At 39.4% G+C, this 14,863-nt stretch overlaps 1 protein-coding gene across 4 annotated transcripts in view; it reads right to left on the bottom strand.

The window, feature by feature from the left end:
• Positions 1-203: 203 nt before the first annotated feature.
• Positions 204-14,863, bottom strand: part of LOC148757524 (zinc finger protein 577-like) — a 55,706-nt gene continuing 41,046 nt past the window's right edge. For 2 of the 4 annotated variants that reach the window (XM_088800486.1, XM_088800488.1), the window contains one exon: positions 10,600-10,730. In XM_088800486.1, coding sequence (XP_088656612.1) covers positions 10,698-10,730 — 33 coding nt within the window. In that variant the 3' untranslated portion in view covers positions 10,600-10,697. Of the gene's footprint in view, positions 3,456-3,779; positions 6,710-7,406; positions 7,500-7,786; positions 7,895-10,556; positions 10,731-14,762; positions 14,848-14,863 lie in introns of those variants that run through there. The other 2 variants (XM_088800487.1, XM_088800483.1) reach the window with 2 other exon arrangements.

The raw sequence follows: 14,863 nt of genomic DNA, 5'->3' as shown, positions 1-14,863 counted from the left end.
CCCGAGGACTTTTGAGATAAGGCCACCCTGCTTGCTGCACCAATTATGTAATGATGTGGGTGGGGCGGGGAGGAGGAGGAACACAGGCCAGGGTGGGGCTAATGAATTTATTTATCAATATCTATTCAATTTATTTAGCAATATGTAAAAGACAAAGGCAATTAATATAATGTGCTAATGACAGAAAGTAAAGGTGGTTAAGACTAAACTATATACATTGATACCAATGTCATGTCAAAGTAGTACACATACTTATAAGTTTAACAGATCCCAACACGTTTACTATTTTACTTTAAGTTTATTGGGGTGACAATTGTTAGTAAAATTACATAGAATTCAGGTGTACAATTCTGTACATGTTTACTACTGACCAAAAATCACTTGGCTAAATACACAACTAACATCAGTAAGGAGCATCCAAAAGCAGTACTGAGCTCTATAGGATAGTGACTATTACAGTAGGTATCAAAAGCTCACCAAACTGGGGGAGAACAGCACTGGAAAAGTCATAAATCAAAACCTTGCCAGGTCTGTAGCTGAGAGAAACTCAGGCGTCTCCCACACCACTGCTTGCTAGTTCCCAAGAATGCTGCTGCTGTTGTCTTTGTTGTTGTTAGAAGTCAAGGAGTCTTCTGATGCTATAAACTGCAAGCTGCATATAAGTTTTCAAGGTGTTAACAATCTGAAGAATGTTGCTGCTGTTGTTGTTGTTAGAAGTTAGGACGTCTTTTGATGTTGTAGGCTGCAAACTGCATACAAGTTTTCTAGATGCTAGCAAGTTCTCAAGAAGGCTAACAACACTGTGGGGAACAACACTGGAGAGGTCGGGAACCAGCCAGACCTCACCAGGTTCGTGGCTGAAAGTCAGGACATCCCCTGGTGTAAACTGCTTGCTGCTGGGAGCCTTCAAAATGTTAGAATGATGAAGAATCACCAATGACAAATGACCAAATGATGAAATAATAATTATACTGCCAACTGAGGTCTGTCTTATATATTTTCTCAGATGTACCTTAGAGCCAATTTTTTTTGTTCCTGCCTCCCCCTCCAGGAATGGCCAGTTCCGGGAGGGTCGGCAGTTACTGATATGAATGCTGCCCATCCGGCCAAAGGGCCAATTCATCCGGATAAGCAATGTCTACTGTTCTTGCTTGGGACCATCAGCCCAAGGTCTTCCAAAGCCTGGCAACCTGCCTGTCATGTCGTCCTGATATAACTTAACTACTTCTTCACTCCATCTGCTGATGCAGGCGAAACAGACAGAACAAAGAGGGAATTCTCTCAATCCCTGATCAACAGTTTCTTTAACCCTAAGCTAACCATGACCTCACAGCACAGACAGAACAGCAAACATCTCATATCTCCCCTGCTCGGGAGAATGAGACCAAACGGAAAACCTCATCTCATGTCTCCCCTGCTCAGGAGAATGAGACCCAGAAAGCAACATCATCTCATATCTTTCCTACTCGGGAGAATGAGACCAAAGGGGGAAGTTACTCAACCCCTGATCACAGCACAGAAATCACCTCACATACAGGAATGAATAAAAGCTAATACACAAAAGCTCACATCAACCAATGAAGGCAAATTTTCTTCAACATTTTCCCGACACCCCGTTTTGAATTTGCTGAAACATTTTCTCTACAAGTTTATAACTAGGCTTACTAAATATATTTCAACCACGTCCACTGTATTGGGAAGAACACGTCCCTGTGCACTCACCTCCTCTGCAAAGGAGGGGTAGAATATCAACCTCTGTGAATTATCAAAATAGTTTTTGTATATGCTGCCTATGCTCACATCCTTTTTGTATTTGCATTAGCCTGATGGCAGGATGACATTTCCTCTTATATCTGTCTTGGTGGTAAACACCATTGTATGGGATGCAGGGTGTGCCTCACAGAGGCCTATGTGCTGAGTATTATTCGTCTCCACTTTGGAGGCATCACAAGTACCTGCCTAGATAAATGTGATTTATCTGGGACAATCTCTATAAACATCCAAATTATTAAGTGTTATAGATGAATTGGGTTCCTCTGTGACAGTGCAATTTGTAGGAAATACATATTTGGTCTTCATCCACAATTCCTGACTCACAGCTCCCCAAGCCTCTGGAATTTCAAAAGTATTGAGAGCATTAAAGATGTTTTTTTTTTAATTTTTTAAATTTATTGGGGTGACAATTGTTAGTAAAATTACATAGATTTCAGGTGTACAATTCTGTATTACATCATCTATAAAACCCATTGTGTGTTCACCACCCAGAGTCAGTTCTCCTTCCATCACCATATATTTGAAGATGTTTTTCATTGTTGTTAACTTTTGGGAAGCACCTGAGGACAGGAGCTTGTTGCCAGTGGAGCCAACCATGTGATTCGAGTTGGAACATTCAGTTCCACCCACGCCCTAACTTCAGGAGGGGAGAGAGGCTGGAAGTTAAATCAATCGCTAATGGCCAATGATCTAACCAATCATGCCTATGTAACGAAGCCTTCAAAAACACCCACCATGGGGTTCTGAAAGCTTCCAGGTTGGTAAATACATGGGAGATTGGAGAGTGGTGCACCTTGAGAGGGCATAGCCCCTTCCCATATACCTTGTCCCACGCATCACTTCCATATGGCTGTTCCTGAGTTATATCCTTTTACAATAAACCAGTGACCTAGTGACATGTTTCTCTGAGTTCTGTGAGCCATTCTAGCAAATCATTGAACCAGAGGAGGGGGTTGTGAGAAACTGATTTACAGCCATTACAGGTAACTTGGACTTGCGACTGGCATTCTGAGTTGGAGTGGGTTGTTGGAACCTCCACTTTATAGCCACTGGTGAGAAGCATGGGTAAGAGCCTGGGCTTGTGGCTGCCACCTGAAGGGGGGGCAGTTTTGTAAGCCTGAACCCTAACCCTGTGGAATCTGATGCTATCTCCAGGTAGACAGTGTCAGAAACGAGCTGAATTCGTGGACGACCTGCTGATGTCTGGGAATTGTTTGTTGGTGTGTGAAACCTCCCCCTGCACACAAAGACATTGGAATTGGTACCAGAATCCAGTGTACCTCCCTCCAAAAAAATGTATGTTGAAGTCCGAACCTCCAATACCTCCGAATGTGACTGTATTTGCAAATAGAGTAGTTGCAGATGTAACTAGTTAAAACGAAATCACACTGGTATAGGATGACTCCCTAACCCAATATTTCTGGTGTTATTTTATAAGATACCATGTGAAGACACAGATGCAGAGGAGGGGAAATGTGATAACAACAGTTTAGAGTTAGGCAGCTACAAGCTAAGAATGCCAAAAATCACCAGGAAATCACCAAACGCTGGGAGGCAAGGAAGGATTCCCCATCAGGTTTCAGAGGGAACAGGGCCCTGATGACACCTTTATTTTGGACTTCTAGCCTCCAGAACTTTGTTGTTTTAAGCCACTCCATTTATGGTATTTTGTTATGGAAACCCTAGGAAAATAAAAAACAACTAGGTTTTATTAAAGTTGTGGGAAGCAAACCTGGCCAAGCTCTAAGTCACAGTCCTTGTACGAGCAATACCACCACCAAAAGTGACATTTTAATCTTTATGTCCTTGAAAATAGCAGCTGCTTCCAGTTTTCCTGACCTCAGTTGGGAAAAGAGCTGTGATTACTCATCACTCTTAAATCTACATATTTTTAATTTTTTTTGAGTGACAACCAGAAGACAATGTTTTTTAATAGTTTGTTATTTCAAAGGACTGAAAAGAACTGTAGTTCTATTTGCATACACCAGTAAACAGCAAAACAAAAATATAAATGGTGCTGTAGTCTTGTTTAATCTTAAGTCTAATTACTTCCCTTGCAACTTACATGATATGCAAAAATTTACAATGTTGGCATTTTTTTGGTGGATACTATACATACAAACTGGAACAAGAATTTCATGATACACAACTTTCATTATCTTACAAAATCTGAAAATTATATGCCTGTTCTATAAAAATATTCAGATTCAAAGCAAATACACACATCTGGGACCTTTCTTTATTTACTGCTTTGACTACATAATACATTCAAACATGAAACCAATACTGTATGCTACATTTTGTATAAATGTGTGATAGTTGGACAAGATTACAATTATTATAAAGTTGTGTATATGTAAATAAACTTTCCAACCAACATTACACTATACTAATTCTCCTTAATAAATATTATCTGATGCACAGTACGTTTTGTTTTTTTTTTGGGGGGGAGGGGAACAGGACTTTTATTGAGGAACAGTGTGTACTTCCAGGAGTTTTTTCCAAGTCAAGTTGTTGTCCTTTCAATCTTAGTTGTGGAGGGCACAGCTCAGCTCCAGGTCCAGTTGCCGTTACTAGTTGCAGGGGGCGCAGTCCACCATCCCTTGTGGGAGTCGAATTGGCAACCTTGTGGTTGAGAGGATGCGCTCCAACCAACTGAGCCATTTGGGAGCTCAGTGGCAGTTCAATCTTAGTTGCAGGGGGCGGAGCCCACCATCCCTTGTGGAACTCGAGGAATTGAACTGGCAACTTTGTGGTTGAGAGCCCACTCGCCTATGTGGGAATCGAATCGGCAACCTTCGGAGTTAGGAGCATGGAGCGCTAACAGCCTGAGCCATGGGGCTGGCCCCACACAGTTTGACTTAAGGCCAGAGGCATGCCTTTTTACAAGTCTTCAGTCATCTGTATTCTTTGGTAAGAAAACTCATTCGTATGGAAGGCACTCCAGGATTTATATTTATGAGTTTTCCTCAGCGAAAACTATTTTATGATAACCAGTCAAGAACATTTGTTGCACTCAATAGGTTTCATTTCTGTGTGATGTATAATGGAATTTCTTTTCTCAAGAAATGATTTTAACTTTTCAACTCATTCATATTGCCTTTCTCTAATGAAATATAAGACTATGTTGGCAGCAAGTAATCTTCCTACATTCACTGCATTTAAAAGATTTCTCTCCTGGATAAGTTTCTGAAATTTACAAAGGCTTAATGTATCCTAACTTTCACCACATTCATAGGCTGTCTCTTGTGTCTTTATATTCAATGAGATCTGACATCTCACTAAAGTCTTTCCAGCACTCACTGTGTTTCTGAGACTTCTTTCCTATATAAATTTCTTCATGTGAAGTGAAAAAGAACTTGACCGAGAGTTTTCCCACATTCACTACACTGATAAGGTTTCTATCCTGCATGACTTCTCTGATGGACACTGAGGTATGATTTCTCAAAAAAGGACTTCCCACATTGAATGCATTGATATGGTTTCTCTCCTGTGTGACGTCTCTGATGTCTAATGAGCTGTGACTTTTGGTTAAAGATTTGACCACATGGAATGCATCCGTAGGGTTTCTCTCCAGTATGGCAGCGTTGGTGGGTTATAAGATGGTTTTTCTGGCGGAAAGTTTTTCCACATTCATTGCATCCATGGGGTTTCTCTCCAGTATGAATCAACTGATGTCTACTGAGCACTGACACACTGCTAAAGGCTTTTTGGCATTCAAGACAGACAAAGGGTCTCTCTCCTGTGTGCATTCTCTGATGGACAACGAGCATTGCCCTCCGTATGAAAGCTTTTCCACACTCACTGCATTCATAGGGTTTCTCTCCTGTGTGAGTTCTCTGATGGACAATGAGGTGTGACTTGACTGTAAAAGCTTTTCCACACTCGCTGCATTCATAAGGCTTCTCTCCCGTATGACTTCTCTGATGTGTTATGAAGTGTGACTTTTTAGTAAAGGCTTTCCCGCATTCCTTGCACTCGTAAGGTTTTCTTCCTGTATGATTTCTCTGGTATACAATGAGCTGTGATGCATGTACAAAATCTTTTCCACATTCAATGTATTCATAAGGTTTCTCTCCTTTATGAATTCTCTGAGGTGTTAAAAGGTGGGAATTTTTATTGAAAGCTTTCCCACATTTCCTGCATTTATAGGATTTTTCTCCTGCATGAATTCGCTGGTGAACAACAAGTTGAGACTTGCTACAAAAGGCCTTCCCACATTCTCTACATCCATAGGGTTTATCACCTGTATGACTTCTTTGATGGGTAATCAGGTTTGACTTTTGCATAAAACCTTTCCCACAGTCACTACAATCAAACAGTTTCTCTCCTGTGTGTGTTTTGTAATGTAATCTCAGCTTTGTCTTCTCCCTGTAAGCTTTTCCACATTCTTTGCATTCATAGGGTTTCTCTCCTGTGTGAATTCTCTGATGCAGAGTGAGATAACATTTTGTACTGAAACCTTTCTGACATTGACTGCATCTGTATGGCTTCTCTCCTGTATGAGTTCTCTGGTGTATTATGAGCTTTGACTTATACCTAAAGGATTTTGGACATTCACTGCATTCATAAGGTTTCCCTTCTGTGTGAATTCTGTGATGCCTTTCAGGGTTTGTCACCAGGCTGAAAGCCTTTACAGGTAAGTTATGTTCATAGCATTGGGCTTGAGCATGGGAGGTTTCATATGGAGAATGGAAAAATGATTTCCCAGGACCATCTGACTCATCAGAATTCATTTCTGCATAGTTTTTACTCTGAAAATTTGAATCTGAATTTTGTTTCAAACTTATTCCTCTTGAAACATATTTGTGGTGGTTTTCTATAAATGGAACAATATTTTTGCTGAGAAAAAATATTTTTCCCAATGCATTATTTTCATGATCTGTCTCCAGAGGTTCATCCTTCTCAATATCTTCATAAACTTGCCATATTACTTCTAGGGGGAAAAAAAAATCAATGAATCCTACCATTACCATGAAATGAAGAGGGGTGACATCTCAAGTCAATATTAAAAAGGAATGAAGAGGGGTTGGCTGGTTAGCTCAGTTGGGCAGAGCATGGTGCTAGTAACCCCAAGGCTGCCGGTTCCAGCCCCGCATGGGCCACTGTGAGCTGTACCCTCCTTAAAAAAATAAATAAGTAAATAAACTTAAAAAAAAAAAAAAGTGAAGAAAGTGATACAGCAGGTGCACAATGTAAGTTTGAGGCATCCAATAAAAACAACTGTAATAGGTAACAAACTGCAGGACATAGGTGTCATCAAACTCTGAAACAAATCTACGAATATTTGAAAGTATACTGTAAGAGGTATGTGGTGAATACAGATAAGAGGTAGAAGAGGCTGGTTGTGTCCAAAAGCTACAAAAGAAGAACAACTAAGCAAAAAAGGAAAGACCAAATGAAATAAGTAAGGGTCTGACTTGGGGTAGAGAAAAGGAGGTACATCTCCTCGGTGGTTAGGAAAAAAGACTCATATAAGGAAGGGTGGTAAGAGAAACAGGCAACATTCATACAAAAGAACTCTTTCCACTTACTCTAAGTCACCTCTTAAGGTTCAGAGACTATTAGAAAAAAGGTCCCACACCAATTGTTAGTTGGCTTTCCCTAACTCCCATTACATTGGTTTCACTCACCTGGGCTAAAATGAGTTGGAAATTCCCTATCTATTGTTCCTTGTTCTCCTTTCTCCAAGTGGACCACTGCTTCTGGCTTGGTAGCTTGATAACCTGTCAAGGGGTAATCACAGAGAACCTGAGCAGTACTAGGGCCTGTGAAGAAAAGTTCTGTTTCAGGAAATGTATAGTTTAAATCTCAGCAAAATAGAACCTTTTCATTTCGAAAATGAAAAGTAAGTACTGTCACTGTCAGATCATAAAGAAAATAAATTCTATCACCTATACAAGTCCAAGTCCAAAATCATTAAGGATATCAGAATACCCATAAACTGTAGCAATGGAAAAAATACAGGCAATTAATGGACTTATGCTGAGGTATTAAGGAAAGTTATCTTTACCCAATGACATTAGGTTGCTATAATTTTCCAACATCACATCCTGGTAGAGGTTCTTCTGAACAGTGTCTAGTAGCTGCCACTCTTCCCAGGTGAAATCCAGAGCCACATCTTTGAATGACAATAAGCCCTGTTATAACATAATCCTTTTTAGTCTGAAGTTAATATAATGAAATAAAATATAAAATAATTATTGGACATTCTGATTATTTATACTATGGAAGATTATAAATAAATATTTCTCTGTATCTAGTTCTGATTTATACTTTTTGGCAAATTCATTAAAACTATCCTCTCTGTGTATTCTTCATTCACTTCTTCCCTCATTCATTCACCCAATGTAAAATGTTAAAATTTTAAAATACCTAAAACCCACCTAGAATCCACCATAGAAGCATTGAATGTTACCTACTATACATTTTGCAAAAAAAAAAAAAATCAAAACAAGGAAATAAAGCATGGTCCTGTATCAAATAGTTTCTGATCTACTTGAGTTCAAAGAACTGCAAAACAGTTCAGTGAGAAAGAAGAAGAGACTGAAGAGAACAGATGCCCAGCTGACAGGCAGGTACAGGTCTTGGAGCAAGTGTACACATTTCCTCCAGAGACTCGGTAGCCACTGTGGTGTTTTTCAGATACAAAAGTATGTTATGCTCAGAACTGCCTTTTAGAAATTGTCTACGACTTTTAGAAATATGATTGTATCATATTAAATTATGATACAAAAGCAAACACAGAGCTCTTAATATGTTATGTATCATTCTAAACATTTTACATATGTTAACACAATCATCTGCACAGTAAACCTTTATGTAAGCACTATTATCTTCTTTTCACAGGTAAGAAGAGATTTTTAAAGTTTTCTAGCTGTGCCTTTTATATCTCCCACATTTCCTTAACACTTTGTAAGCGGGCATTTTCCCGCCAAATCGCGTCGTAACGTGGGGCTTTTTTGACATTTTCTCGCCAAAATTAGACTTTCTGTAAAATATTCATATCTTTCGATCTATTTGATATTTTTCTATGAAACTTTCAGTGTTTTAGTTTAAAAAGAGGTGCAAAATATGTTATTCTCGTCTCCCGCGCTTTGGTATAAAAAGCGATATGACGAGTTTACTCGTTTCCCGCAAATTAAGATGATTATTCACTGGGTCCATAACCTCAACAACATCAAAACAATACCAGAAGATGGGGCCGGCCTGGTGGCTCAGGCGGTTAGAGCTCCGTGCTCCTAACTCCGAAGGCTGCCGGTTCGATTCCCACATGGGCCAGTGGGCTCTCAACCAAAAGGCTGCCAGTTCAATTCCTTGAATCCCGCAAGGAATGGTGGGCTCCGCTCCCTGCAACTAAGATTGAATATGGCACCTTGAGCTGAGCTGCCACTGAGCTCCCGGATGGCTCAGTTGGTTGGAGCACATCCTCTCAACCACAGGGTTGCTGGTTTCAACTCTCACAAGGGATGGTGGGCTGTGCCCCTGCAACTAGCAACAGCAACTGGACCTGGAGCTGAGCTGCGCCCTCCACAACTAAGACTGAAAGGACAACAACTTGAAGCTGAACGGCACTGTGAGTCCCAGAGAGCAGTTTCCAGGCTCTCGGCCTCGCATGGGGAGGTGCTGGTTCGGGTAGTGAATGACCATCAACTGTGATTGGTTGGCCATCTGCTGTAACTGGTTAGCCAATTGGCTACTGATATAACTGTGGGGCTGTGTTGATTGGTTTTTTGGTTGGCAGGCAGAGAAGTGAATGGTGGACTGTGGATCATGTGGCTACTACTGCATGTGTCTCACCCGGCCTCCAGAGAGAATATAGTGGTATGACTCCCCTATCTATGGCTCCATGGGTGTTCCTTTTTGGCCTAGCCATATCCTGCGTTCTTATGTGGGGAGCAGGACCAGAGGCACCGCAGGCCGCCCCGCACGACAAATGGTGCAGTGAGCAGGGTCTCCCACACAATAGGCACCCTTCACAACTGAGACTGAAAGGACAACAACTTGACTTGGAAAAAAAGTCCTGGAAGTACACACTGTTCCCCAATAAAGTCCTGTTCCCCTTCCCCAATAAAATCTTAAAAAAAAAAAAAAATACCAGAAGAGGAAGACCCATCAAAGACATTTCTTCACACTGAATGTCCAGGAAATATTTACAGATCTCAACGAATTCATGGGCTTCCTCCTTACATACGAATCTTGTAACATGTTTTTATTTGTTTTGTGATGGTTTCAAGTGTTACCATAGAAACGTTTGTAACTCAGTTCTGGAGCCTGCTGCACAATGGCAATGTTCTAATTATTAGCACCTTGCAGGACCCTATGACAGGCAGATAAAGCTCCCTTCCTGATGACTACTCTGAATCATTTATTCTGTCTCTCAGTCTAAGAACATCCCTTCTAGCCACAATATGTGTGTGTGTGTGTATGCGCACGTGTGTATATATGTATATGTATATGTACACACACGCACTCACACATATGTATATACCGGGGGTGCCAAAAAAATGTACACATTTTAAGAGTTGTTCTATGTATCACTTTTTGAAGTTGAATTATGGTAGCAATGTGTAGTATGATGTTCACTCAAAAGATGGCGTTAATCAAATGAATGCTAGTTTCGTCATTCATTGTATTACAATTTTAATACAGTTTTTTCCTTTATTAAAATGTGTACACATTTTTTTGGCACCCTCTGTATATATTTCTCTTTGACTATATACATTTTTATAAACTTCTGGATTTATAAAATCTACTGGATAATAAACTGGGAAACAGCTCACCTGGGACGTGGTCATTTTCAGCAGCTTTCAGGAAATGGCCACCACTTTTAGGATCTGTCCTAAAATCCTGATAATGGTGTCTCATCAAGGGTATCCTCAGCAAGGAATAATCGCTGGACTTGAGATCTACTTCTTTTTCCTTTACAGCAGCTGCCTCATCGTAGAAGTCAGCATCTACAGATTTAAGGAAAGACTGTGGCATGAAAATAATAATAAAATCAAGTTCCTATACATTCAAGGAACTGTTTTAAGTATGTTATTTTCTCATTTAACCCTCATAATAACTCTTTGAGTTAAAAACTATACTTATTCCATTTCAGAGAAAACCAAGAAAGGAAAGGCCAAGCACCTAGCTAAAAGTCACATAACTAGTAACTCATGGAGCAAGGATAAAACACAAACCCGAATAATCAATAAATCCTTTGATTCCAGGGAGAATTACCAGAATTATCCTTCATCTTAGCCAACTTTTAAAAAATGGGGAAAATATCTAGAACAACTATTTTGAAATACAGAAATCAGGAAAGAGGAGAAATAAAAAAGGCAAGACCCTTGGCGTGCTGCAGCTCACTGCATGGAGATACTTTCCAGGCCACAGCACATGAAGAAGGAGCCCAAGAAGAGTCTGGCAGTCTTGCTGACTTAATAACACCTAATTCAAAGTCTGAGGAAGCAAAGGTGGCAAGCTTGCCAGGCAGGAAGGGGATGGGGGGAGAGAAAGAGAGAGAAAGAAAACTCACTCTACAATTGTGCAGAGGGTTCCCTTGAGTCTCTGGATAATAACTGATGAACTGTGAGAAAACTACTAAGTCCCCTAGAAAAGAGCAGGTACAAAAACTCTTGGAGTTCACACAAGATCAGAAATTGTCTGTGTTCCCACTAGCCAGGGTGGAAAAGACCTTTTAATATGCAGAGACGTCAAATAGAGTTCTCAGCAGAGTACTGTCTCAATAACGTGGACAAAGTAATCCTAAAGACTGTTTGGCCTCATCTCACACAGCTAAAAGAAAGCCTCCAAAAAATCAAACTGTTTCAAAGTAACTACAGCCCAGAGCAAACCCCAAAATTAGTTAAAAGAATAAAACAAAATCCTGCAATATAAAACTGTCAATATCTGACATCCAATAAAAAAATTACCAGATACACAAGCAAGAGAACCGAAGAAAAGTTCTAGAGTCAGGGACAATATAAGAAAGAACATGTAGGCCAATCTCATCTATGAACTTAGCTATAAAAACCCTAAATAAAATATTAGGAAACTATATCCATTGATATATAAGAAGAATTACACAATGTGCAGTTGACTTTATTTCAGGAATGCAAGGACAGTGTAATAAGAACTATGTAACTATCTCAACAGATGAAAAGACAGTAACATAGCCACTCAAAATTTTAAAAAATCTTAAACTAGAAATAGACAAGAACTTTGTTAACTTGATAAAGAGTGTCTACAAAAAAAATCCGCAGTATTTCTTTAAACCTAAGAATATGAAAATGATAACCATTCTCAAAACCTTTACCCAAAAACATACCCCAGATCAAACCCTGAGCAGTAAAATGGACAAATAAATCCAAGGAATGAAAATTGGAAATGAAGAAACAAAACTGTCATTATGAAACTGTTTTAAGATCAATATAAACATTAACTGCAATTTCATATTCAAACAACATAAAGATTTAAAAGGAAAAAAAAAAAAACACTTTACCAACAAAACGTATTAAGTACCTGCGAGGAGGGGGAATATACAAAATTACAGTTTTATAATAGCAAAAGGATACAAATCATAACCAGTCAAATGGAAGGACACCATACAGTGAGGTTTGGGAAGGTCCCAAATCAAAAGCTTCCACCACTTTTCACTTAGACTCAGGACACATTACTCATCCAGTATATCTGTGTATAACAATATGCAGAGTATTGCCAACCACAAGCTCATTGAGTTTCAGAATCTATCGTTTTTATTGATTTCATTAAATAAGCATGATTAAATAATCATTGGCATGTGACTCATCCTCCAGCAACTCTACCCTCCTGGAGGATGGGCTGGTATTATTACCTGGCTCAAAGCCCCAATGCTCTAATCATATTGTTGGTCTTTCTGGCATAAGCAGCTCCATCCTGAGTGATCTCACTAGCATAAACTATCTAGGGACCCACCATGAGTCACCTTTTAGTACAAAATACCAGGGCCCACCATAAATAACGCAGACATTTCTATCACTCAGGACATTCCAACAAATTGGAGGCTACCTCCCAAGGAACTGGGAACAAAGGCCAGCCAATTGTTTACTACAAAGTGATTAACAAAAGACTACCATTTCAAATATGTGACTACTTTCTAAATATGAGTAAAACAAAGACAAACTTCTCAGGTTTAAAATTGGCCAAGGAACATATAAAAAGATGATCAGTAATGAGAACAGTGTATATAAAGACCACAATGAGATGCCTTTTACCCCAAAAGATGATCAACAAGCAAGAATGAAAATACTGAGTGTTCGAAAGACTATGGATCAAGAGGCACTTTTACATATTGCTGAGTAAGGTCGTACAAAGGCAATTTGCCTTTTCCTTCTAGATAAATTAATCTACTTTGTATCAGAAATTCCACTTCTTGGTATACACCTTAGACTAGACAAATTCTCACATCGACGGGGAGACATAAGAATGTTTAGAACTTCACTACATGTAGTAGCCAAAACAATGCAAATGTCCAACAGCAGAAAAATGCATGTGTGAGTTATGTTATTTATGCAATGGAATCCTTTTTAACAAACCAAACCTACATGCAACATGGATGAATCACTGACATGTAATGAGTCGAGAAAAGCAGCAGCAGACCACCTTATCCTTGTAAAACTTACAAACAAGAAGAAGTAAAGCGTGTACTCTTAAAGTATACATACATATGGGATAAAATAAAAGTCAACGGAATAATACATACTAATTTGTGAAGAGTTGTTCCAAACTTTGGGACAGTAAAGTGGAGGGATTAAGAACATGGAACAAGGATGGAGAACCTTTCCATTTTCAAATAATCAAACATGACCTCTATTAAAATTATAAAGAAAAGCCAAAGCTAACCACATTTTCTAAATTGGGCTATCATGGCTGAAAAGAATAGAAGGATGATATACCCACTGTTGATAAAGATGTAGAAAAACCTGGCACACTGTGGAAGCATTATATATAGAATACTATTGGGGAAGTTTGGTAAAACTAAATAAGAAGACTTTGAAATATGCATTTAATCTGATCAACTTTTATAAATTAAAAAAAGAAAGATATCCGCAATATATAATTCAATTTAAAAATACATTTCAGAACATTACAGATAGCTTCTAGATAGTAAATTGAAGGTGATTTTTACCTCTGCTTTGTATTGACATAAGCATACAATGATATTGTGATAAAAAATTAAAAGATCTCCATTTAATATCAAACACAAAACTCATATAGATGACATATAATATAAATAAGTTAATAGAATTGTTTTAAATAGAAAAACCCATTAGAAAGGCACACAGTTGAATAATAGCTATCTTTTGTTAAGTACTTACCTGTTATGGATTTAATACTGTGTCCCCCAAATTCGTATGCTGAAACACTACTCCTCAATATGATGATAGTTGGAAATGGGGCTTTTGTGGGGTAACTAGGGTTAGATGAGGTATGACCCTCCTAACGACCTGTGAGGTAGATATCAACTTGTTTGAATGGCAAAACTGAGACTTATAGAACTTGGTATCTTACCCAAAGTCACACAAACAAGTGGAAGAATTGACACAAAATGCTAGAACTAACATGACTTCAAGTGCATACAAACACACATGTATACTGGTGGACAGACACACAGTGTTTATGGTATTCTTTTAACAATTCATGGATTTGCGGGTTTACAGGTGATCATTTGGTATTCTTTCGACTTTTCTGTATGCTTGAAATTCTTCAGTATAAAACGCTGGGGGAAATAATACCCCAAGGCTTAATACACACCCAAATCTCCGTCCACTTGAGGCCTCCGTAACATTTCCAACCCCACCAACCTCTTCCAAGCATACTGATCCCCCCCACACACACACACAAACACAGCTCTGGCACCATTCACAGCTCGCCAGACACCATTTCACGTGGACCACGGGCCCCTCGGATGTTCAAAGTCGGACCAGGGGGATTCCAGGTTAACTCTCAACCCCTATACTCACCGACCATACCCTACGGGACCCTCGGTCAGTGGCTCTCCCAACGCTTCCTTCATTGCCTGGGGCGCGACCCGGAGCCAACCTGTTACTGTGAAAAGCAATGG

The sequence above is a fragment of the Rhinolophus sinicus genome, chromosome 8, assembly GCF_057876585.1.
Source record: "Rhinolophus sinicus isolate RSI-liver-muscle chromosome 8, RSI-T2T, whole genome shotgun sequence".
In the NCBI taxonomy this organism is placed as follows: domain Eukaryota; kingdom Metazoa; phylum Chordata; class Mammalia; order Chiroptera; family Rhinolophidae; genus Rhinolophus; species Rhinolophus sinicus.
The sequence above is the reverse complement of the archived record's forward strand: the minus strand, read 5'-3'. Positions and strand labels throughout refer to the sequence as shown.